This window comes from Monodon monoceros, unplaced genomic scaffold (assembly GCF_005190385.1).
Source record: "Monodon monoceros isolate NGI ecotype Baffin Bay Population unplaced genomic scaffold, NGI_Narwhal_1 Super_Scaffold_21, whole genome shotgun sequence".
In the NCBI taxonomy this organism is placed as follows: Eukaryota; Metazoa; Chordata; class Mammalia; order Artiodactyla; family Monodontidae; genus Monodon; species Monodon monoceros.
In genome coordinates this window covers 56,210,680-56,236,989 of record NW_021703778.1, presented here as the reverse complement: position 1 = coordinate 56,236,989, position 26,310 = coordinate 56,210,680, and the positions used below count along the sequence as shown (strand labels likewise).

At 44.8% G+C, this 26,310-nt stretch overlaps 1 protein-coding gene across 4 annotated transcripts in view; it reads left to right on the top strand.

The window, feature by feature from the left end:
• Positions 1 to 26,310, top strand: part of MYO5C (myosin VC) — a 117,908-nt gene that overhangs the window by 10,391 nt on the left and 81,207 nt on the right. For all 4 annotated transcript variants that reach the window (XR_003796006.1, XR_003796007.1, XM_029238890.1 and 1 more), the window contains exons 2-9: positions 3,351 to 3,461; positions 7,640 to 7,805; positions 8,389 to 8,533; positions 11,784 to 11,940; positions 14,128 to 14,271; positions 15,023 to 15,104; positions 16,238 to 16,345; positions 24,172 to 24,278. Coding sequence is in view for 2 of the 4 variants with exons in the window: in XM_029238890.1 (XP_029094723.1) it covers positions 3,351 to 3,461; positions 7,640 to 7,805; positions 8,389 to 8,533; positions 11,784 to 11,940; positions 14,128 to 14,271; positions 15,023 to 15,104; positions 16,238 to 16,345; positions 24,172 to 24,278 (1,020 nt within the window). In the remaining 2 variants the exon portion in view is untranslated. The remainder of the gene's footprint in view (positions 1 to 3,350; positions 3,462 to 7,639; positions 7,806 to 8,388; positions 8,534 to 11,783; positions 11,941 to 14,127; positions 14,272 to 15,022; positions 15,105 to 16,237; positions 16,346 to 24,171; positions 24,279 to 26,310) is intronic.

Here is a 26,310-nt window from a genome sequence, read left to right as displayed (position 1 = left end):
AGTGAAAGGTACAAATCTTAAGTGTGCGTTCTCTGAGGTTTGAAAAAGGGCTTAACACCTATGTAACCCAGACCCCTTCAAGGTATAGAAGGTTGCCATCGCCCCACAAGATTCCCTCCCCAGACCGTCCTACCCCCAGAGGCAACTACTGTTCTGATTCTTTTCCCCACGTTGTATTTGTTTTACCTGTTCTAGTACTTCATTGAAAGGACTCATACAGAATTGTACTCGTTTGTGTACAGCTTCTTTAACTCAGCCTAATACTTTGGAGATTCATTCATGTTCTTGCTTGTATCAGTAGTTGATTCTTCTTATTGGTAAGTAGTATTCCATTGTATGAGTATACCACAGTTTTATGTTTTTTTTAATTTACTCTCATGTTAGTGGACATAGGGTCTGTTTCTAGTTTTTAGCCGTTATGAAGAAAGTTACTATGAACGTTCACGTACAAGTCTTTTCGTGAACATATATTTTGATAGTTGCCTTTAAAGATGGCATATTCTGATTATAAAAGTAAAATATGCAGATTATAGAAAGTACATAAAACTATAAAGAAGAAAAGTAAAATGTCATAATTATTGCCCAGAATTTTTTTGTAACTGGAAACTCCTGAAGGTGCGGTCTCTCAACCCAAGGGAAGATTTCCTCACAGTGGTAAGGCCCCAGCAGTCCACAAGCCACGTGTTCAGCTGGCTCATATCCAGGTCGTCATTTGGTCATGATGTTTGCCCTCTCAGCTGTTAAGAAGCAAATATTCACAAAGGGCAGTGTCTTGTTTGTGACTATCCCCAGAGTCCAGGATGATGCCTGGTGCCAATTCAGTGCCCAGGAACTGCACTCAGAAGGATGGCAGGCACTTAGGCAAAATGCAGCGTTCTTGGGCTTCCCTGGTGGCGCAGTGGTTAAGAATCTGCCTGCCAGTGCAGGGGACACGGGTTCAAGCCCTGGGCCGGGAAGATCCCACATGCTGTGGAGCAACTATGCCCGTGCGCCACAACAAGAGAAGCCACCTCAATGAGAAGCCTGCACGCTGCAATGAAGAGTAGCCCCTGCTCGCTGCAACTAGAGAAAGCCTGCGTGAAGACCCAACGCAGCCTAAATAAATAAAATAAATAAATAAGTGCGGCATTCTCTCCTAAAGGCACAAACATTCCCTGCTACAAGAGTTTACACACTCGACAATTACCTTCAGAAGGTCCATTTGTCCCATTGAGGGACAATGCCAGAGGACCAATATTCCTTCGGCCTGTGAATGTAAGGAGGTGGAAAGGAGATGCCACTGTAGGCACCAGCCTGAACTGGGTGCTCATGTCAGCTCTGCTCTTGGAGGACTTGGAGTCCCTGAGGCCAGTTTTCTCTGGGAAACGAGGGTTAGACGCTGCATGGCTTCGTAGGCTTCATCTAGATCTGGGATCCCGAGCTATTGAGCCTTTGGATTCAGGAGCTTTCCTGGGTGCTACGTCATATCTCCATGTGAGTGCTTCCCAATTCTTGTTCCTTTTGCCCTGGTTATGTCCCAGGACATCAGGGTATCCTGTAGGGGTGCCCGCATTGATAGAAACCACCGATATGTGAGCAGAGAGTTGCAAATATACACATAATGCACTTGCAGCTCCAGGTTAGAGATTGGCTGAGTTAGTAGGAAGACCATGATGATTAAGAGGAGATGCCTTTCTTTCTTGGTAATCCAGCACTGTGCCAGACGCATACATAAGAGATGCCCAGGTGTTTTTTGTTTTAATTTTTTAGGTTTATTTATTTATATTTATTTATTTATTGGCTGCGTTGGGTCTTCGTCGCCGTGCATGGGCTTTCTCTAGTTGCAGCGAGCAGGGGCTACCCTTCGTTGCAGTGCAACAAAGACTCTCCCTGAGTCTGGTTGTGGCACGTGAGCTTAGTTGCTCCTCGGCATGTGGGATCTTCCCAGACCAGAGCTTGAACCCACGTCCCCTGCACTGGTAGGTGGATTCTTAAACATTGCGTCACCAGGAAAGTCCCAGGAGGTGCCCAGGTGTTGGATGGATGGATGGATGGGATGAATGCATGGGTGAATGAATGAACGAAAGAGTGAATGAACAAACAAACAAATAGATGACCACAGGAGAATATGAAATGTGGGGTCTGGGTGAAAGCAAGAGTAGTCAGTGCATGATGCTGCAGCATGCATGCAGGAGAGAGAAGAATGACTCACGGGGCCCTGTGACAGCTGCAGTATAGAGACATGGCAGTCACTTTGTGTTTACCTCAAGCTGCATTCAGGTGCCACTGGTGACTTCTGGAGAGTGAGCCTGCCCCCTTCCCAGTGTGTGAGTGTGAATATTAGATGTGTGTCTTGGTCGGCTTGAGCTGCCATAACAACATACCACAGACGGTGCTTAAACAACAGACGTTTATTTTCTCACAGTTCTGGAGGCTGGGCAGTCCAAGATCAAGGTGTTGGCAGGGTTGGTCTGGTGAGGGCTTCTCCCCTTGGGTGCAGACAGCTGTTTTCTCACTGAACTCCCATGGCCTTTCTTCTGTGCGTGCAGGTGGAGAGAGAGTGTGCATGCAAGCTCCCTGGTATCTCTTCTTATAAGGACACTAATCTTATCGGATCGGGGCCTTATGACCTCATTTAACCTTAATTGCCTCTTAAAGACCTTATCTGCAAATGTATTCACATTGGGGGTTAGGGCTTCAACACATGAATTTTGAGGGGATAATTCAGTACATAGCAATGTAGTTCTGCTTAAGGACTTGCACATCAGCACTGAGCCAGGTGGGACATTGAGCTCGGGACTTCCACATTTCCCACGGTGGGAATCCTTGGCTGCTGACCAGTGTGATAAGACTGTGATAACACTGCTGTAACACTACTTCCACAGCATTTTGCAAAGTGCTGTCAGCTACTCAGTCCAATTTAACCTCCCAGCAAACCTTAAAGTATTGAGTAGGTATTGTTGTGCCCATTTTATAGATGAGAAAAATGAGCACAAGAAGTTAAGTGTCTGGCCCAGAGCCCCATAGTTCATCAGTGGTGAACCACATCCCTCTGCTCCAGCTCTTGTAGACAGTGCTCAGATCTTCCCATTAAGAGACTCACAGATTTCCTTTCCACTCCCAGGCTTTCCTTTTTCAATATGTATTTAAGAGGCTTTGGGAATTCTATTACCTGTGAAATGAAGCAGCTAGGCCTGGTGCATTGCAGATACACTAACGATTACCTCACAAGCAAAAATTAGGTAAAAGTATTCCTAATGAATTTACTGATGTTAGTGGACAGAAAGAAATCTCCCTGAGTCTAATCATCTAACGATTTGTGTTTTGCTTTTAAAGTGCTGAAATTAAGCCTTTCTTATTCTGTTGATCAGTACAACAGGGTTTGGATTCCTGATCCTGAAGAAGTTTGGAAGTCTGCCGAAATAGCAAAGGACTATAGAGTTGGTGCCAAAGTCCTGCGTCTCCTGCTGGAGGATGGAACGGTGAGGGTCCTCGATCATAACTACCATGATGTATAAAGGAGAAACTGTAGGGTGTGTGTGGGAGGGGAGCACCTTCGGCAGAGGGCACATGAGGGGGCACCTAACATGGCCAGCTGGTGCTGTGGATCCACCCGTGTGTTTGTACCCCTCCCCACCTCCCTGCCTCCACCCCCCACTACCCTAGTGAAGACATAAAGTGCCCTGCGTCAGCTGGGCCTCTCTCTGGAATGAGATGCAGTGGACAGGTCTGTGCTCTGTGCTGCCTTCCTGGGGATTCAGCAATGTTGGGAGAATGCTGAAAAATGATTACCATTTTGGTTTTATGGGTCTCAGCACAGAGACTGGGTGAAGATGAGAAACTTGGAGAGGAAGTAGTTTGAGCCCAAGACATAAACTGGTAGAGAAAAACATCAAGATGGGAAGAGGAAGAGACGTAGAAGAAGGGAGATAGAAAACAGGAAGGGAGGGCCTCCCTGGTGGCACAGTGGTTGAGAGTCCGCCTGCCGATGCAGGGGACGCAGGTTCGTGCCCCGGGCCGGGAAGATCCCATATGCCGTGGAGTGGCTGGGCCCGTGAGCCGTGGCCGCTGAGCCTGTGCGTCCGGAGACTGTGCCCCGCAACGGGAGAGACCGTAACGGTGAGAGGCCCGGGTACCGCAAAAAAAAAAAAACAGGAAGGGAGAGGGAGGTGTGGGAGAATGGAGAGTCAGTCTAAGGATGGGTAGAAACAGGTAAGAATTGGGACCTCCAGGAGGGAGTGTAACAGGGCAGTTGGAGGAGTGACGGGAGATGGGACAAGGGGACAGGAAGCCCAGCTGGGTAGGACATTATGAGGAAGCTCTGTGGTGCCGGTGTGGCAAGGGAGAGGCAAAGGATGACCAGGAGGTTGGGCCGTTGTCCCCATGGTAGAGCATGCTCGTGAAGAGTTCCTCTCAAAGGCTGGTCATGGCTTTCGATTACCAGTTTCTACGGATTTTATCTCCGCTTTAAGTTTCCATGATGAGTCGTCCTTTCCCCCCATAGCTGTAATGACATCCCACTGGATCCATAGCTAGGCTGACCTTAGGTTTTTAGAATCAAGTATCTGGATGCAGAATTGGACAAAGGATTCATGATCCATCTGGATGTCAGAGTTAGTCCTGGGAATTTCACATGAATATTAAAATGCTGGAATTTCCAAGGCATGGAAATGGTCTCTGCAGAGACAGGACATATTACTGCCAATCAGACTGTCCTGGATTTGGAGTCATCTCCTCAGATCCTGGGAAGGGAGATAAACATAGCAGTTAAGAGCACATCCTCTAGAATCAGACTATCTGAGTTCAAATCCTTCCCAGTCTGTGGCAGACTATCTGGGTTCAGATCCCACTAAGTCTGTGACAGTGAGCCCCTCGGCTTCCTCACATGTCAGATGGAGTTAGTAACAGCATATCACAGGGCGGCTGAAGATCAGATGAGATAATCCCTGGGGGCGTGTGTAAATGCAAAGGGGGAGGCAGAGGAGCTGCTATTTCCATTTAGCCTTTCCCTTCCCATCAGAAACTCCTTGGGGGCATTTATTGAGTATCTCCAGTGCAGTCAAGGTTCTGATTAGGGATCAGGTGGCTTTGGGGAGAAAAATCTCAGGGCAGCAGCTGCAGTGGCAGTTTGCTGCTTTAGTAATATGAGCAGGGCTTCAGGAGGCGACATTCCTGGCCCTGAATGAGCTGCTCAGAGGAGGAGGGGGAGAGGCAGGTAAGATGGCAGGTGGCCAGGCTGCGTTTTTTTGTTTTTTTTTTTAACATCTTTATTGGAGTATAATTGCTTTACAATGGTGTGTTAGTTTCTGTTGTATAACAAAGTGGATCAGCTATACATATGCATATATCCCCATATCCCCTCCCTCTTGCGTCTCCCTCCCACCCTCCCTATCCCACCCCTCTAGGTGGACACAAATCACCGAGCTGATCTCCCTGTGCTATGAGGCTGCTTCCCACTAGCTATCTGTTTTACATTTGGTAGTGTATATATGTCCATGCCACTCTCTCACTTCGTCCCAGCTTACCCTTCCCCCTCCCCGTGTCCTCAAGTCCATTCTCTCCATCTGCATCTTTATTCCTGTCCTGCCCCTAGGTTCTTAATAAACTTTTTTCTTTTTTAGATTCCATATATACGTGTTAACATATGGTATTTGTTTTTCTCTTTCTGACTTACTTCACTCTGTATGACAGACTCTGGGTCCATCCACCTCACTACAAATAACTCAATCTCGTTTCTTTTTATGGCTGAGTAATATTCCATTGTATATATGTGCCACATCTTCTTTATCCATTCATCTGTTGCTTTTTAACTTAACCCTTTATCTATACCATGAAGGACAAAGCCTGCTTTATGTAAGAAAATATCACCTCTGTTTCCAGCTGTCGAGCTCATGTTCTTCACATTCATATTTTCTCCCCTCCCCCAAAGACTGTCTGTTCTATTTGTCTTTCTCTCTCTCTCCTTCTGTTTCTTTCACACATAAGACACACACACACACACACACACACACACACACACACACACACACACAAAATGGCTGAACTGGAAAAAGGAGGTTGTTGATTTAAAACATAATGGAGGGCTTCCCTGGTGGCGCAGTGGTTGAGAGTCCGCCTGCCGATGCAGGGGACGCGGGTTCGTGCCCCGATCTGGGAAGATCCCACATGCCGCGGAGCGGCTGCGCCCGTGAGCCGTGGCCGCTGAGCCTGTGTGTCTGGAGCCTGTGCTCCTCAGCGGGAGAGGCCACAACAGTGAGAGGCCCGCGTACCGCAAAAAAAACCCCGAAAAACTCAGGGTAAGTATAAATTATGTATGAGCAGCACTTTATCTTATTCTCAGAAGTGTGTAGGTTAAAAATATCCTGCTTGGGGCAGGTCCATAAATATAATTGCATTGATAATGAGCAGGCAGCTGCTGTGAGGATCCATGCCCAGTTGTCCCGGATTGCCCTGAGCTGCTCTCCTTATGGAAAACAGTCCAACCAGCTAACAAACCAAACCCCTGTCAGTGTTGACCAGGCATCATGACGCAGGCTTCAGAGTCAGCCAGACCCATATGAACTGTGTGACCTTCAACAAGGAGCTTAACTTCTCTGAACCTGTCTCCTTAACTCTTAGTTAGGGATGTCATGCCCTCCTTAGAAAGCAGTTTTGAGGATCAGATGAAAAACCGGTGCTGAGTCCTTGGCACAGGGCCTGCAGAGTGGGCTCTTGCTAAGGGACAGCTGGGTCACTTTGTGCAGCTGTCCAGGACCAGGTATGGAAAGGAAGGCAGCTTGGGCGGTGGAAGGGAAACAAGCCTGCTGGGTGTCCTTGCTCAAGTCACTTCCCCAAGCTGTGAAGTGAAAGTGAAGGAAGGTAGAACAGGTGGTAATAAGGTCCCTTAATGCTCTGACATCTGCAAGGCCCGCAAGGCATGCTGACCTTGCCTTCATTCTGCTCAGGCAGCTACTTTCAGAATATACATTGGTGAAATCTAGCAGATGACAGGCCATCCTGGGCCAGTTACTCAGCCCAGGGCTGAGAATCATAGAAATAGGCAGCCCTGCAGCCCTTGGGAACACAGGTGGCTGCAGACAGGAGTCACCTGTATAGGGGGCCCTCTCACAGAGAGACCATCATCCCACGCAGGCTCCTTTAGACGCTTCTCACCACCACGAATGTCAACTTCCAACAGAGATTCGGCAACCTTAGAGCTTCAAGGGACCTTAGATCATTGAGTCATTTTAGCAACAGAATCCTGTTTCCAAATGAAAACTTTCATGGCACCAGCAACTAAACCGCATGCAAGTAGAGCCCCTGTGGTAGCATTGGGATGGGATGCCCAGGTCCCTGACCATGTAACTTCCCTGCCACGCCTCATTGAGGCCTCTGTAGCTCTGAGGACCCCTGATCTGGTCCAGCCAGGCTTTTCACAGATGAGAGAAGGGAGGACCAGAGAAGGTGAGTGACACACCCTAGGGCACACAGCCAATACCTTGATCACCTGGCTCCCAAAAGTCAGCCACGAAGGTTATTTTCTTGCTGCTATACATAAATTTGTTTTTTTAGAGTGTCAGGGGTCACTTCAAAGTGGGGTAGATAGGAAAGAGGACAGTGATTCAGCAGAAACACCAGAAAACTTTTACTTCCAGAACTTTAATTTCATCTTTGTCCACAGGAGCTGGATTATTCCGTTGATCCAGAATCTCTGCCTCCACTTCGTAATCCTGACGTCCTCGTGGGTGAGAATGACCTCACGGCCCTCAGCTATCTCCACGAGCCCGCTGTGCTCCACAATCTCAGAATCCGCTTTGCAGAATCCAAACTCATTTACACCTACAGTGGTAAGGAGAGCAATTCTAGGAGCGCAGGAATGACACTGAAACTTAATGCTCGTTGTCTAGAGCATCCTGATTATGTTTTATATTATGTTTATATTAGAAATGTTGACTCTGTCAAAATGTGTAATCACACCTAAAAATTTGCCCAGATTTCTATCTAAAAGGTACACACATCTGATCTTAGAGTTTGTTATAAAACGAAGTATCTAGGTGGGGAGAGTCTTCAACAAAAACTAAGATTGGACTACCAAGAAAAATATATGTGGTTAAAGCTTGTGTGTGAGTTTCTCATTGGATATGATAAGTTTATTACTTATTTTGGGCAGTGGTATTATCATTATGTTTACACTGAGAATTGTAAGAGCCTCTCAGTTTTAGGGCATTGCCATCTGTCATCTCATCTAACCTTCAGAGTAGCCTAGAAATGTAGGTGACCTCAGCAGGGAACTGAGATTCGGAGCATTAAGTGACCTGCCCAGAGTCACACAGGAGATTTAATAAGTGACAGAGCTGCGGTTTCTCAAAAGAACTTGGAGAAAGAGGTGACACTAAGAATCCCATCACTGCGTCTGACATCTTTCCTCAGGAATCATCCTGGTGGCCATGAATCCTTACAAGCAGCTGCCGATATATGGAGATGCCATCATCCACGCCTACAGCGGGCAGAACATGGGCGATATGGACCCGCACATATTTGCTGTGGCAGAAGAGGCATACAAGCAGATGGCCAGGTAGCCTCCCGCCAGGCAGGGCTTCCTCTTGCTCTCCCGGTGCTCCTGCATTTGCTGGGCCTTCACATTGATGGTCATTAAAAGTGACCATCAGTCAGACCGGTGGGGGTGCTTGGTAGAGCAGGCTGACCGTACCAAGTAGCAAATGACTGTTTGCTATATTACTGTCTAAACCAAGTCTCCTGGGTTTGCCCCTTCTAGGTAGTCAAGTCAGTCCTACCGATCTGGGAATAGCCGATGCTTTTCTTGCAGTGTGTTTGGTTGGAAGAAAATTGATTTATTCTTCACTGTGAGATGCTTAAGCATTTTTACCCATCCATGGCAGCAGACTAATGATAGATGAGCACAGGTTTTAGCTGTAGGAGCTTGGGGGTTTTATTCTAATTTTGCCACTTGTTTTTTGTATGGCCTGTGAAGTTATTGTTTTGCTAGCAAACAAGGAGGCTTTTATGAAAAGCCTCCTGTGGACCAGGCACTGTGCACACACTCTCACACATCATCTTGAGTGCCCTCACAAGAGTGTGTAATGAGGATGCCTGAGCAGTAGTCAGACAACTGAGATGTGAAGCCATCCACCCAAGGTCACCCAGCAAGAGAAAGGCAGAGCTGGGATTTGTGCTCAGATTTCTAGACTCCATGTGTAATTTCTTTTCCCCGTAACTATCCTATTTTGGCTTCAACATCCTGATCTGTAAAAGGATCTTTGTAGATCCTTACGGTTTGCAAAAGAACTTTCACAGACAGTGGTCTCCTTTGAGTCCTAGAACACCTCTGTGAAGTCTGTTGAACCGCCACCGTGCCCTTCTTTCACAGATGAAACCTGAGACACAGGACCTGGGTCTGCCTCATTTACTTCATAACCCTGGGCACAGCCCTGATCTCCCTCAGCTTCAGGATCCTCATCTGTGAGCTAGATGCTCAGAGAGCACCCATTCCAAGCTCTACTGCTTATAACCAGGAAAAAATAATGGTGGCTTATACAAGGTAGAAATGCATGATTCTCCCCTGCGGAGAAGTCTGATGGGCAGTCCAGGGCTAGCACACCACCTCTACCAAGTCATCAATGGATCAGTGCCTTCCAGCTTCTCAATCCTTGGAGCGGGATCCTTGGCTTCAGGGCCAAGCAAGTACTCAGCCTTCTTTCTCTCTTTTCTAGGCTACAGAGTGTCCCAGGGGAAGGGTGTGCCCCTCCTGGTTAAGGAGCCCTCCCAGAAGCCCCCACAGAGCACTTCTGCTCATAGTTCATTGGTCAGGTCCTACTCACATGACCATGCCTAGCCACAGGGGAGGCTGGGATATGTAGTCTTTCATATACGCAGCAACATGTCCACTAAGAATTGGGGCCTAGTCCCTAAGAAGCAGGGGAGGATGAATGTTGGGTAGAGAATTACTGATTAAAAGCCAGTAACCTGGGACACCCGAACCCCACGTCCTCAGCCTCAGCAGGTGCCCTCCATGCCTCGATGCACCTGTCAGCCCACAGCAGATTGTGTGACTCCCTCTCTTTTGTATACACATCAGAGGCTGGGAGCCCAGCCAGGCTCAGAGGACACCAGCTGGACTCGAACCTGCCGTCCCTACTCTGGTGCTGTGACGAATGATGTAAAAGTCTCCCCCCTTTCCTAAGCCCTGCGGGTAGTGTGGAGGCTCATGAGCAGAGGGCAGCGAAGCCCGATGGTACCAGAAAATGAAAGATCCTGGAGGTTCCAAAAAAATTTGCCAATTACCTTGGCTTCTGCCACAGCAAGGTTCTTTCCGGTGCTAAAACACCCGTGGTTCTGGGATTTACCCTGGCCCCTGCAGGTCTCCAGGGCATCTGCAAGATTAGAGTCGGTGTGGCTCAGAGCCTGACAGGCCAGGACTGCTCCTGGGTGTCAGTAGCATGAGCTCGTTAGAGCTGCAGGACTGAGCCAGGTTCAAGCTTGAAGAGCCAGTTTCCTCTGGAGGTCTGTCTAACTGTAATAGCAGAACCGAACCTAAGGCAGGCTCTTACTGGACTTGCTGATGCTAGACTAGGAGTCCGGAGAGCCCAGCTTTAGTAACCCCAGTCCCACTCCATGCAGCTGAGGGGCGCTGGGAGTGTCGTTCACCTCCTGAGCATCTTGGCTTCCTCACTGAGGCCAGGAGCTCTCTCTCTAAGGTCCGCTCCAGTGTTCACAGGGAGGTTGTGTGTCCTGTGCCTCGCTGAGTCACTGTTCTACTCATCTGTAAAATGGACACACTGTATGTGGCGTAGGATTTTTGTGAGGCTTAAATGAGAATCCCTGTAAAGTTTTCACCAAGCACCTGGCACGTAAGTGGTGCTAGGACAGCACTATAATAAGGTTCTGCCATCATGATCTAATGACACAAAAAGTTTAATGCATTTTTTAAGATCTCTGAGTTGTGTAACAGAGCATGTTGGCTTGTGGAGCACACGTGTTCCCAAGCACATTTCGAGTAATTACTCTCCAAGTGATGTCTTTAAAATGGTTTTATATTTAAGTGGGGATATACAGAAAGGAGTTGACATAGGCTTGAGACTGCTATCTTTAGAAACCTGCTTGCAGGTTTGACCTGTGGCAAACCTCTGGGAACTTGGATTTCAGGAAGGTCCTCAGCATTTCCTAATTGCTAAGAGTGGCTCACTGCACCTAAACTGTTTGTGTGAACAATGTGGTCCCTGCTGAATATCTGTTTTCCTCCTGGGCATCTGGAATTTTGGTGGGTGATAGCAGAGGATGCCTATGCGACCGGCTCCCAGTGAAAACCCTGGACCCTGAGTCTCTATTGAGCTTCCCTGGTAGACAGTGTTTCCCGTGTGTTGTCGTAATTCATTGCTGGAGGAAGTAAGTGCATCCTGTGTGACTCCACTGGGAGAGGACTCTTGGAAGTTTACACCTGGCCTCCTCTGGACTTGGTCCTGTATGCCTTTCCCCTTTGCTGATTTGCTTTGTATCCTTCTGGTGTAATAAATCTTAGCCATGAGTGCGAATGTGTGCTGAGTCCTGGGAGTCCTGCTAGTGGATCACTGATCTGGGATTGCTCTTGGGGACTCTCAGCACAGGGGACACAACACGAAACAAAGCTGTGTGTTCAGCAGGATCACAGAGAAAAAGACTAGAAGGAAATTCACTGGTATGTTAAAAAGAGTTACTTTCAAGTGATAAAGTCCCTTCTTCGGGCTTATCTGCATTTTTCTTGATGAGTATATATTGCCTAATAGGAAGAAATGAATATTTTTAAGAATGCTTTTATTTATTTGCTTTAGAAATAATAAAAATCAGTCAATAATCGTAAGCGGGGAGTCAGGTGCTGGAAAGACAGTATCTGCTCGCTATGCCATGAGGTACTTCGCCACCGTCAGCAAGTCCAGCACTAATGCTCGCGTGGAAGACAAGGTTCTGGCGTCGAACCCCATAACTGAGGTGTGTACCCGGTGGGGGTGGGGAGTGGGGTCAGAGGCAGAGGCGTGTATGGAGAAGTGGGCTGGTTCGTGTATACAGGCATACCTCGCTTTGCAGACATTGCTTTTTTTCTTTTCTTTTTTAACTAGTTAAAGGTTTATGGCAATACTGCATCGAACAAGTCTATCAGCGCATTTTTCCAACAGCATTTGCTCACTTTTGTCTCTGTGTCACGTTTTGGTAACTCTCGCAGTATTTCAAACCCTCCTCCAGCAAAAAGATTCTGACTTGCTGAAGGGTCAGATGGTGGTTAGCATTTTTTAGCAATAAAATATTTAAAATTAAGGTGTGTACATTGTTTTTTTAGACATAATGCTGTTTCACTCTTAATAGACTATAGTATAGTGTAAACATAACTTTTGTATGCCCTGGGAAACCAGAGAATTTGTGTGACTTGCTTTATTGTGACATTTGCTCTATTGTGGTGGTCTGGAACTAAACCCACCATATCTTCAAGGTATGCCTGTATGTTGTCCTTGCTAACTTGAGTTCCCTTCCTTTAAAATGCAAAGAAGTGAGGGCAGGGAAGGAGCAAGGAAGTCTGTTCTCCGGTGGGATTTGAAGGAGATTGGGGCATAGATTGCTGCTTCCAGGGCCTCTCTCCTCTACCTGCTGGGCTAGAAATTCCACCATCAGGATTTCAGGAGTCCCCTGTTTACGTTTATATCCCAGGGGAAATTTCCTCAACCACAGAGACAACTGGTACACCAAGACCAGTGGTGTTCTCCAGCCAAACCAGCACCAACTTTCATGAGCTGATTGTTAAACATTCAGGAATTCTTTTGCAAGTTATTGTTAAACCTTTGGTAGTTTGACATCAGTCATGATGGAAGTATTTACACCTTACAAATTGGCAAATGTCACATATCCAGGCTGTTCCTCCTTCCTTCCCCGAGAGTGATTCATTAGCACGCCACTGACTGGCTCAGATATGTGGGCAAGGCCAACCACGATGGCACCCAGTGGTAAGGAGACAACCCTCAAGGAAAAAGGGGCATCTGACAGCTTACGAGAGGGCCCAGAGGCCAACTCTGGCTGCCTTGCAAATTGGGAAGAGGATTGATTTGGATTTATTTGGAAGCATAGCAAATAATTAACAACGTTAGATTCCTAGACCCTTTCTCCCTGTTTTCTTGAATCAAAATCCTCCATGAATATTTATCAGACCACCTATTTTGTTTAAGCCACTGTGCCGAAATAATACAGGAAGTAATGAAAATAAGGTCCAATCCCCAAGTTTTAAGACTCCTCTAACATAACATATTTTAAATTCGAATAGAAAGGTAAATCATGATCCAAGATGGCAGTAAAAAGGTTGTCAAGAAGCACTACCCTGTTAAATGCCCAGTGGATGATATCGTGTGGTTATTTGTTTAGGGTTGGTCTCACCCGCTATTGTAAGCTCCATGAAGGCAGGACCATGTCTACTTTGGTTTACCTTCGCCTGACAGTAAATAAATACATGTTGTCCAAAAGCATGATGGCCTGGACAGGAATGGGACGTGTGTGCATAGGAAGGGTACTTCCAGATGGAAGGTACCCAGGAAGGGAGAGCAGGGTGGGCAAGAGGAGAGACAGAATTCAGTGGCAGAAGTAAAAAAGAAACAATCATGCTCAGTGTGGGAGGGATGGAGGAAGGCAGTTTTTTGGTTGAGTGGAAAGTTCGAGTAGGGAAGTGGTAAGGGATAAGGACAGAAATAAAGGTTGGACGAAGGATGTATACTTTGAATTGAGCATCTCTAATATTTTAGGCATAGATGAGTTGAGGCACTGTATATTATCTCATTTAATTCTCCCAACTCTGTAAGATGCATACTTCCCCATATTACAGCTAGAGAAATTGAGACTTGGAAAGATGGAATAACTTTTCTAGCATCACACAGATAGTAAAAAAAGGAACCTGGGGCCTTGAAACATCAGAACCCGTGTGTTTTCTCATCCCACTCAGTGTCTACCAGTAAGATTGAGGAGAGCCTTGAGGTGAGACTGAGGAGACCGAAGGATGTGTCTTATTCCCTGCGAGCCCCTGCCTCCCGGCTGCCCTCTGTAATCAGACTTTTCCCCAGCATACAGGACTGGAATTTACTGTAACTGCTCCAATAATATTGATGCAGAGGTTTTTTTTAATGTTGTTACTATGTTTTGTAGGCTGTTGGAAATGCCAAGACCACCCGCAATGACAACAGCAGTCGGTTTGGGAAATACACAGAAATCAGTTTTGATGAGAGAAATCAAATTATAGGAGCCAACATGAGAACTTACCTGCTGGAGAAATCCAGAGTTGTCTTTCAAGTAAGGATAAAAATATTAAATTTCCTTTTCCCCAACTTTTGTAGTATGGTTCACATTCATATATTCATTAGACAACCTACATTGTTCTGTGACTTGAAGAATACAGTTTTCCTATATTTCATTTGCAGTTTGGGTTATTTTTTTTTCTATTTCTTAAAAATGAAAATTGATGAATAGGTGCAGTATTAGTGGAATTATATGGTTGAGGGAAAAGTTTACGACTTTCAGTTTTAGGCACGTAAATCCTTAGCATTTAAAAATCAAGTTTATCTTTCTAGAACACAAAGACTACTTGAAATAGACAAAGCTGTTAGACTGGCTTTTGTATCAGGAAGGGAATGGGATCAGATCTAGAGAGGCGGGGTTTAAGAAAAAGGCTTCTGTCCATAAAATGGAGAAAATTCTCATCATTTTGGCCCAGAAGGAGAGTAACAGTAAACCTTGTATTGCAGGGAGTTTCTTTAAAATTTCACCTGGTACTAACTACATTATTTCCATTTCGTAGAATGTTTCGTTTAATAACATTTTCTCTGTGGTGGTTATTTGGAAGGTGATCTTGGGCCACCAGTTCTCGCTCTGTGAGCCAGTGGAGGCAAGAAGTTGGGTCACAGCAAAAACACACGTAGATGTCCATGTCCATGAGAGCAGAACTGTCAATCCAGATTAGCCATCTAAGACCCTCTTGTTGAAAACCTCACATTTTCATTTGTAAAGGGTTTGTGTAATTTCAGGGCTTTTCTTTATTTTACAGTCAGAAAATGAGCGAAATTACCACATTTTCTATCAGCTTTGTGCATCTGCACAGCAGTCGGAATTTAAACATCTTAAATTGGGTACGTAATGCCTGGTGTGTGGAAGAGTCTCTTTTTTATGTAGGAATTTAAATTCTAGGTTAATTTCATCTTATAATATCGTCACTTAAAAAAAAAAAAGTATTCTGTCCAAAAACATAAGATTCTTGGGTTCCAGGGGTGGAAATGATGCATTTAACTAAGGAGATAGGTTAGTTAGGGGCAAAGGGAGTCCAGGAATAGGGGACCCCTTCAACTCCAGGGTTCTTTTCAAAGCTCCAGAGTGATTGTCGTCCATCCAGCTAGAGCTACCTGAAGCAGGCCTTCTGACCACTGGGACTTACTGATCTAAGTCCCCAAACTTTTCTTTTAATCTGAACGTCTTGGATGGTCATTTTTCTAACAGCTATGACATATTTCCATGTCTTCTGAGACAGAGTACCTCTATCATAATTTGAATTTCCTTGATGACTCAAAATCATTATTAATCGTAACCATAATTAATGAGCTATTTGTCAGTTCGTGCAAATGGCCCGACTCGGGTGGTATCTCGGCTCTCCTGTCTTGGTCGTTTGTGCCATGTTGGTAGAGAGAATTGTCTAGTGTCTTGGAGTTGAATGCACACTCCCTAATCCTGGAGAACTTACTTGTACTTGTAGAATCTAAGTTTCTTCAGATTTCGTAGAATGATAATATCCATGCCTTGTCTGCGAAATAGAATGTGAAGAGCGAACATGGAAGAGCTTTCTGAAGGCTCCCCTACTATTCAAATATTAGATGCATATATGGTTATTATCTTGACCATAGTGATGTTTTTGTAACGGTATATGTTTATCAAAACTTATCAAGTTTTCTACAGTTAATCATACGTTCAGTAAACCTCAGTAATTCTGTATAAAATTATTAGGTATGAGAACAAAAACCATGCGCTCTGGAGTCAGGCCGGTGTTTTAATTCTTGCCCTGCGGTCAGCTGTGGGTCCATGAGCAGGCCACTTCACTTTTCTGAGCCTCAGCTGCTGAGTCAGCAACGTAGAATTCTAAGGAATAAGTGGAAAGACATTTGTAAAGTGCTGAAGATAGCACATTAAGTGTGAACTTTTCTTCTCGCTTCTGATGTACATGTATGTTCAAATTTCTGTGTCACAGATATCACAGCCTTACTTTTGATTTCAGGGAGTGCAGAAGAATTTAATTATACGAGAATGGGGGGCAGTACCATCATTGAGGGCGTGAATGACAGAGCCAACATGATAGAGACTCAGAAGACCTTCACACTACTGGGTAAGTGAAAGCATCCTATCCCAGGAGTGGCCGTTTTCTCCAAAAAGGCTGGGATGCCCAGCATGCATGTGTTCTAAAGACACCTAATAAATTCTAATTTTAAGATGAGCCAATCAAAAAACATATTTGGAGACCAAGTGGTCAAAAAGGTGCTTTTCCCTTAAAAGATATAGAAATCAACTCTGTGCTCTATGATGACCTAGATGGGTGGGATTGAAGAGGGGGTGAGAGGGAGGGGATATATGTATACATATAGCTGATTCACATCGTTGTATAGCAGAAACTAACACAACATTGTAAAGCAGCTATACTCCAATAAAAATGAATGAATGAATGAATAAATAAATAATTTAAAAAACCCTATGGCAGGGACTTCCCTGGTGGTCCAGTGGTAAAGAACCCACCTTGCAATGCAGGGGACACGGGGTCGATCCCTAGTCAGGGAACTAAAATCCCACATTCCACCAGGCAACTAAGCCTTTGTGCCACAACTACTGAGCTCATGTGCCTCAACTAGAGAGCCTGAGTGCTGCAAACTACAGAGCCCACATGCTCTGAAGCTGCGCTCCACAACTACAGAGCCCATGCGCTCTGGAACCCGTGTGCACAACTACAGAGCCCACACACCCTGGAGCCTGCGTGCCACAACAAGAGAAGAGAAAACCTGCATGCCACAACTAGAGAGAAGCCCTCATGCCGCTATGAAGAGCCCGCTCGCCACAACAAAAGATCCCCGATGCCTCAACGAAGATCCTGTGTGCTGCAACTAAGACCCGAGACAAGCAAAAAAATAAATAAATAAAATCCTTAAAAAAAAAGAAACCTTATGGAAGGGGCACCAAACTATAGCAGTAGTCAAAGTATTCTTCACCTCCATGGGCTCACAGTAAAAAAAAGTTTTACTGGGCTTCCTTGGTGGTGCAGTGGTTGAGAGTCCGCCTGCCGATGCAGGGGACACGGGTTCGTGCCCCGGTCTGGGAAGATCCCACATGCCGCGGAGCGGCTGGGCCCGTGAGCCATGGCCGCTGAGCCTGCGCGTCTGGAGCCTGTGCTCCGCAACAGGAGAGGCCACAACAGTGAGAGGCCCGCGTACCGCAAAAAAAAAAAAAAAAAAAAAAGTTTTACTTAAGAATATTCTTGGGAGGGTGGGATGAATTGGGAGATTGGGATTGACACATATACACTAATATGTATAATAGATAACTAATGAGAACCTGCTGTATAGCACAGGGAGCTCCACTTCAGTGTACAGTAGAAACTAACACAACATTGTAAAACAACCATACCCCAATTAAAAAAAAAAAAAAGGAAAAAATATCCTTGAAGAAGCAATAAAAATAATTAATTTTATTAAAAAATAAATAAATGATCTTAACTAAGAGTATAACTCTTTGAGAAACAGTGACTTATTGCCAGTGGTTCTGAATACTAGAATGTCAGATCACCTGAGAAGATTTTTTTTTTTAATTCTAATATCTAGATATCACCCCAGACCTACTAAATCTGAATGAGAATATTTGAGAACAATGATATACCTAAAAGAGAAGAAATAATCATGTAGAAGCTTCTCATTCTAATATGTGAACTGTGTGAAAACCTCGAGATAGACCTTTCGAATAAAAAGTGTCTAACTTTGGGCTTCTTCCTTTCCATCAGGAATTTATGAACTCGCATTCAATTTCTACCCTAATCAGTCGTTCTAACAAAACTTCTAATTTTAAAAAGATCAGATCTTTTTTTTGCTACAAAATTTAATTTTGCAAAGTTCACTTAAACTGAACAAAAGAAAATCTTTGTAGAGAAATATGCAGCTCTTAATGTTGCTCCACATGCATACATTGGACATGGCTATGAGTCCTCTAAGAACAAGAACTTTATCTTTCTTAAAATGACAATTTATTATTATCTCATGTGATTCCGGGCTTACTGGGCTCACCTGGGCACTTCTTACTTGGGGATTCTCGTATGATGGTGGCAAGGGCTGGATCAACTGAGGGCTTCTTCTGTCACATGGGCTGGGATGGCTAGAACTACTGAGGGCTGGGTGGGCATTTCTCTTCCTCCATGTGGCCTTCCTCACAGCATGCCGGTCACATGTGGCTAGCTTCTCCCAGAGCTAGTTCCAACAGGCTCACGTGGACTCTGCAGGTTTTTTTTATGAACCAGCCTCGGAAGCAGTGCAGCATCACTGCTGCTGTGTGCTAATAATCAAAAGCAAGGCATAGGGCCAGCTCAGACCTTTGACCCACGGGGAGAAAACTACACAGGGCATGAACAATGGGAGGGTAATGCATTGGGGGTCGTCTTTGGAGAGTAGCCAGCACAGTAGCTGTTGGGGATGTTGTGAGGATTAAGAGATGACGTCTCTTGGTTTATGAACTGTGGCGTGCTCTATCAGAATGAGAGATCAGTACACAATTAATGAAAGCATGACCTCAAAGTATGAATCACTAAAAAATGTCCTAGGCCAGAGGTTGGCAGATTGCAGCCTGTTTTTGTAAATAAAGTTTTATTGGAACACAGCCACGCTCATTTAAGTATGATCTATGGCCGTTTTCATGCTATGGTGGCAGAGTTGAGTACTTGTGCCATAGACTCTATAGCCTGCAAAGCCTAATAAGGAAACGTTTGCTGACCCTTGTCCTAGGTGATAGAGTGAGCATAGTTGATGGGTTCCTTATAGTTTTCTTGCAATTTGTGAAAAGATTCGTGGGTGGAGTCATGAAGCTAAGCTTCAACCCCAGTGCGTTTAAACATGGATGTCCCCTGAGGACCCCTGGCCAGGCAAAGAAGTTTGAGCAGGCTTCGGAGGTCTGTTTGCTGCTGTGGAGTAGATTCATGCATGGAACTCACTATAACTTTGAGATTGCCATCATCCTGTGACCCCCACAGCCAATAATCGCATGCTGTGTGTTGATTTCATGGTCTCTAAACCTGCGTTGTCCAACACAGTTAACTACTAGCCACAAGTGACTGTTTACATTAATTAAAATGAAATAAATTTTAAAATTCATTTCTCAGTTGCACTAGACATGTTTCAAATGCTCATAACCATATGTAGCTAATAGCTGCCATATTGTTCAGCACAGATAAAGAACATTTCATCCCCAAGGAAAGTTCTATCCAATAGCATGTCTCCAGCAATGTGAATATCTCGTGTATACTGCTTGTCCCATTGGCTGTGTCCTCTTGTTTGTGTCTCAGTGTTATCATCTTAGACAGAGACCCCCTCAAGGGCAGACTGCCCAACACGAATCATACATAGGCTTATAACACATTCGGGCAGATACCTTTTTTAAATGTAATTGCTAAACATGTACTTGTTGGTTGATTTGTCCATTGCTGTGGTTTGCTCTGGAGACAGTTTGGAGAAACAGACAAGGTTAGCAGTGAGGTCATCTAGTTCAGTACACAAATCCACTTCACAACACGCCCAGTAAGCAGACTTCTGGGATCTGCTCAGACTTCTTTGCCTGGTGCAGGGTCATAGGGAACCATCACTTTTATACACCCTGGGGTGAGCTAAGGCAGCTTCATGACTCCGCAGGTCTTTTCACACACTGCAGTGGTCACTGGCGGTACACTGCTTAGCCATGATACACCCGGTGTGATTGTAACTTTGGCAGGTTCCCTAACCCTTCTATGCCTTAGTTTCCCCCTCTGTAAAATGGGAACAGTACTAGTACTTTATATAGTTGTTGTAAGCATTAGATGAGGTGATATGTAGGAAGTACTAAGGATAATGCCTGCTGCAGAGCTTCATTTGCTTTCCCTTCTGGCTCTGCTTCTGAGGTACTAAAATGGTTCTGAGACCCAATTCCAGTGTGTGCTGGGGGGGGAGGGGGAGGGGAGGGGGGGTCCCCGCGCCAAGTGATTCTCTGGACACCAGCTGGGTGTCCTACAGTTCGCCTCAATTCTGACACTTATCTACCTGGAGAAAGCCTCAGATCCCACAGGTTGAGGGCTCAGTTCCACAGGACTGCCCCCAGCCCACCCTGCTTCAGATCAGGTTGTCACCTGTGATTGTAACCGAATGGCTGTAAATCACAGGTTCCCACAGCCACCTCCTTGGATTCAATTAATTTGCTAGAGCAGCTCACAGAACTCAGAGAAATATTTTACTTACTAGATCATCAATTTATTATAAAAGGATAGAACTCAGGAACAGTCATTTGGAACAGATACACAGGGGCAAGTATGTGGGAAGGAGCACAGAGCTTCCATGCTGTCTGAGTGTGTCACTCTCCACAATCCCCACGCATTCACCTGGGGGCTTGCAAACCTCGTGCTTTTGGGTTTTTATGGAGACTTCATTACATAGGCACCGTTGATTAAATCATTGGCCATTGACAGTTCAACTTCTAGCCCCTCTCTGCTCCCTGGAGTTTGAGGGCTGAGAATGTAAGTTCCAACTCTCAATCACAGGGTTGATTCCCCTGGCAACCAGCCCCCATCCTCACATGACCTAGGGGCATTCCAAAATTGCCTCATTAACAACAAAAGACATCTTAATCTCTCTCAGAAGTTAGGAAGTTCCCTGGGTTTTAGAAGTTCTGTGTGTTAAGAAACTGGATGAAGCCCAAGTATATACTACTTAGTTTAAATCACAATATCACAGGTACTTTAGCTAGCCACAATTTACCCACTGAGGAAGCAGAATGGGGGTGCATTTTGATCAAGAGCTCATTTCCTTTGTTCTTCTGCTGACTCTCATTTAATTCATCCTTTGATCTTTGCCTAGTCATTAAGATCTCTGACAGAAAGAATACTCTGGAAACAGACCTATCCTGGACCTCAGGCTCAAGAAACTTGACCACTATGTTTCTCGTTGAAATCTGCCTCAGGCCAGTGGCGCTTTTGCAGTGATTTTATCTTACTAAAAGTAATTTCTTAAGTGAGGTCTTAAGTTCTTTCTTTGACATCATTGCTTTGCAGTTGTTATTTCACTTTTGTCAGTTTTGGAAAGCATGGGGTAAGTAAGCAATGGATCATACAGAGACTGGGAGTGCCAGAGCAGATTCCCAAACTTTGTATATTTAGTTGCTTTTCTTCATCACTTACCTGTCATTTATCATGGTGATGCTCAGGGGTTTATTTCTGTTAGAATCGTCTGTCCTTCAAATGTAGGCATTAGCGCGAAATGGAACAGCTGCAAATGCCTGGACTCAGATTGAACTGGAGGCTTCCATGTAATTTTGGATTGAAATTTTTTTTTAAATTTTTATTGGAGTATAGCTGTTTTACAATGTTGTTAGTTTCTACTATACAGCAAAGTGAATCAGCTATACGTATACATATATCCCCTCTTTTTTTGGATTTTCTTCCCATTTAGGTCACCGCACAGCACTGAGTAGAGTTCCCTGAGCTATACAGTAGGTTCTCATTAGTTATGTATTTTATACATAGTATCAATAGTGTATATGTGTCAATCCCAATCTCCCAATTTATCTCCCCCGCCCCGCCCTTTCCTCTTTGGTAGCCATACATTTGTTCTCTATGTCTGTGTCTCTATTTCCATTTTGTAGATAAGGTTGTCTATACCAATTTGTTCAGATTCCACACGTATGTGTTAATATACGATATTTGTTTTTCTCTTTCTGACTTACGTCACTCTGTATGACAGTCTCTAGGTCCATCCCCGTCTCTACAAATGACCCAGTTTCATTCCTTTGTATGGCTGAGTAATATTACATTGTATATATGTGCCACATCTTCTTTATCCATTTCTCTGTTGATGGACATTTAGGTTGCTTCTGTGTCCTGGCTATTGTAAATAGTGCTGCAATGAACATTGGGGTGCATGTGTCTTTTTGAGTTAATGGTTCTCTCTGAGTATATGCTCAGTAGTGGGATTGCTGGGTCATATGGTAGTTCTAGTTTTAGGTTTTTAAGGAACCTCCATACTGTTCTCCATAGTGGCTGTATCAATTTACATTCCCACCAACAGTGCAAGAGGGTTCCCTTTTCTCCACACCCTCTCCAGCATTTATTGTTCATAGATTTTTTGGTGATGGCCACTCTGAGTGGTGTTAGGTGATACCTCATTGTAGTTTTGATTTGCATTTTTCTAATAATTAGTGATGTTGAACGTCTTTTCATGTGTTTATTGGCCATCTCTATGTCTTCGTTGGAGAAATGTCTATTTAGGTCTTCCACCCATATTTTGATTGGGTTTTTTTTTTTTTTTTTTTTGATATTGAGCTGCATAAGCTGCTTGTATATTTTGGAGATTAATCCTTTGTCAGTTGCTTTGTTTGCAAATCTTTTCTCCCATTCTGAGGGTTGTCTTTTCGTCTTGTTTATGGTTTCCTTTGCTGTGCAAAAGCTTTTAAGTTTCATTAGGTCCCATAGGTTTGAAATCTTTTATGACTTTGATTTTGTGTGATCTTAGTAGAGAGAAGTCTCTCCAGGTTTGGAAATTATTTAAGAACGTGACCTAGCTGCTATTGAGATAGTCCAGATGTCCTCAAGTCAGAAGCAGCAGGTGGCTGCAGGGGCTCTTACGGGGCATTTAGGACCTGCTGCTTTTTTGCTGGAGGAGTCGAGGGTCTCCTGTTAACTGGAAAAAATGCACAACCTAAAAGTTGAGAATTGTGTTTTATTTGGAGGACAAAACTGAGGACTTAAGCCTGGCACACAGCCTCTCAGCTAGCTCTGAGGGACTGCTCCCAAGAGGTAAGGGAGGAGCCAGGATATGTAGGAGTTTTAAGTCAGAACATCAAAAGATTACGGTTAATTAAAGAAAACCAGACATCTCAAATTAAGGAATTTAGCACTTTTCTATTTATGGGAAGATTCAAGAGTCTGGGTTCATTGAAATCATTCCTTTGATACGCACCTTAGCTATCTAGGACCCGTATCCTGCTTTTCTCCATCCGGAATGCCCTCAGGGTGCACCATTGTGGGCAGCGATAGTGGCTGATGGTCTGATGGCCACAGCATCCATTGTTTGATGATATGGCAGGCAACATTTTTCATTCACAAGTGATATTCCACATACATTGGTCGGGGTCCCATCGAGGAAACATGGGGCACATTCAAATAGGATAAAAGGAGGAGGGTTTATTTATGAAGGGAGCAACTACAAACTGTGTGGGGCTAAGGGGGCTCTGAGGAGCCGTAGAGACCTGGAAACAGCAGCCCTTTCTGTTCAGGCACAGAGCCTGAAGGGAAGGGTGGGGAAAGTCAGCGCTGACTCTGACTCAGAACAGTAACATTCTGTCAGTTGGCAACACAGCCAGCCTGAGGCAACTTTGCAGGGAAAGAGATGGGGAGATGTACCCAGCACCTGTCTCCTCCTGCTCTCTGATCTCCTGCCAGGGTCCCCACTGGTCAAACCCCACCAGAACCCATTGCCTTGGTCCAAACAGGCCAGTCCCCTGGGGCAGAGAGCAGGGTGCAGAGCTGGAGGGGCAAATGAAATCCTTCCAGCACCCACCATAAAAAGCATCCAGAGAGCTTATGAGCAAAAAAGAAAAAAAAAAATTAACAAGAAAGCACAGCACACAGAATGAATGAGAGCTGGTTCTCCCAGGAACCCGACATGAAGTCGTTACTCAGATACTAATTTCTGTGTTGAACTTCCTAGCAGCCACAGCAAAAGGGAAACCTGGTGGGTTGTACAGCTCACATTGTGTGTCTGCACACGTCAAACTAGAAAAGACAGTGAACTGGATTTTCCCTGGGGTCTACTCATTGTTCCCTGTCCCAGCTCTTGGCACTGATGGTTCTAGAGTGTCATGAGAGAATTCAGGTGTTTATCTTACTAGTAACTGAGCAAGAGAAGAAATGCAGTATTCCTAATTTGGGAAAAATTTTGTTTTCAGGTTTCAAGGAAGATTTTCAGATGGATGTTTTTAAGATCCTGGCAGCCATCCTACATCTGGGCAATGTGCAGATCATAGCAGTGGGCAACGAGAGATCGGCGGTCAGCGTAAGATATGTGTTTGCTTCACCCTTTCTGTGTTGGGAGGATTATCAGTAGAAACCTCTCATGGTTACCCTGCTTTTGCATTTTAGCACCAGGCACATTGGGCCTACTGGGGAGACCAGTTTAACAGGAGCAAGGAAGGTAGGAGTTTCCATGGGTTACTTTCAAAGAGTAAAGCTTCTTCCCCTTGCAACAGTAGAGAAGGGGGAAATGCATTCTCTGTTTTTCTTTTATTCAACAAATTTTTACTGAGTGCCTACTCTGTGCCAGACACTGTTATAGGCTCTGGAGAAACAGCAGTGAACAAAACAAGATCAGAAGGCCTTCGTGAAGCTTATGATCTGGGGGAAGGAAGTGGAGGAGGGGGAGACACCATAAACAGTTACAGACTCTGGCAGCTGGCGATAGCCATTAAAAAGGAAAATGAAGCAGAGTAGGGGTGGGGCAGGGCTGTGCCTTTTGTATCTGGCATTCAGAGAAAGCCTTTCTAATTCCATAAGGAAGTGAATTGTGTCACTTCACACACACACTTCGAGGAAGAACATTTGAAGTAGAGGGAACAGCAGGTGCAAAGGCCCTAAGGCAGGAAGTGTTATTGGAAAAATAGCCAAAAGGTTGGTAAATGCAGAAAGGAGTGAGAGAAAGGAGGGGTGGTAGATGAGGTCAGAAAATGGGGGGTAGGCAGGAGGGAAATGTGCAGATCATGCAGGGCCTTAAGGGCACTGGACAGTTTTAGTAGAAAGGACACCTCCTACCTCCCGACACATGCCTGATTCAAACACCAGTGGTGCTCTCTATGGAAATATATTCCCATGTAAGTTTTGTGACGGATTTCTTTTATTTAATGGACACAAGATAAGTTTATGTGTGTGCCTCTTTAGCAACAAATGTTATGAGTGGTGATTCTTGGTGGGGTATGTGTTTGCTTATTCTCAACAATATCCATGTAAAGAGGACAGTCACACAGTTAAAAATGTTTCTCTGAAATGCAAAATCTTATCGTTAAAGCTTTGTATTAACATTTGTGTCTTAGTCGTCTGTGGTTGCCATAACAAAATACCACATGCTGGGTGGCTTCATAACAGAAATTTATTTTCTCACAGTCCTGGAGGCTGAAAGTCCAAGATCAAGGTGCCAGCATGGTTGAACTCTTGGTGAGGGCCCTCTTCCTAGCTTGCAGACAGCTGCCTTCTTGCTGTGTCCTCATACAGCAGAGAGAGAGAGACAGCAAGCTCTAGTCTCTTTTCTTATAAGGAGACTAATCCTATCATGGGGGCCCCATCCGCATGACCTCATCTAAACCTAATTACCTTCTAAAGACCCCACTTCCAAATACCATCACATTGGAGGTTAGGGCTTCAACATATGAGTTTTTCATATGACTGAAACAAACATTCAGTCCATAACAATATCTACTTTCATGTCCCCAAAACAACAGATGGGAACAATTGTTAATTTTGTACACCTGGTAATTTCTCAGCTCTGGGACCTGCGGTTTAAGGGGAGAGAGCGCTGAGCAGAAATGGAGGGTGTGTTTTTGGCCTGTTGCCCTATGACCAGGAAGTAATTCTCCCCCCTCTCCTCAGAGTCCTACACTAAGCGCCCTGCCCCCATCGCCACCAATATCCAGCCCTGACAGAGTCAGTCCATTCACAAAGGAATGGGAAGTTTGGAGAAAGGTGATGGTAGGGCTGGAATGTGTGTAGGTGTGGTTCTCCCTCTGGATCCTGGCTCATTTACCCCAGAAATGGGCTGCTGCACTTTTTCTTCTGAAACTCCCATGACTTCCACCCAACAAATGCCCTTGCTTTGAACTCTGTCCTGTGAAGTTCGTTGTGAAGGTAGTATTTTGGAGGAGGAGTTAAAATTGATAGACTAAAAATCCTTTGTCTATCAATCTTAGGAGACAGATTCCACAAAAGAGATGTCAAATCTCTGTAGAAAATTATCAGTCCTGTAATTTTCAGTCATTTGCATCAAGAACTTGAAATATTGGGCAAATTCAATCGGATGAAGCCAGCTTACTTTTTTAAAA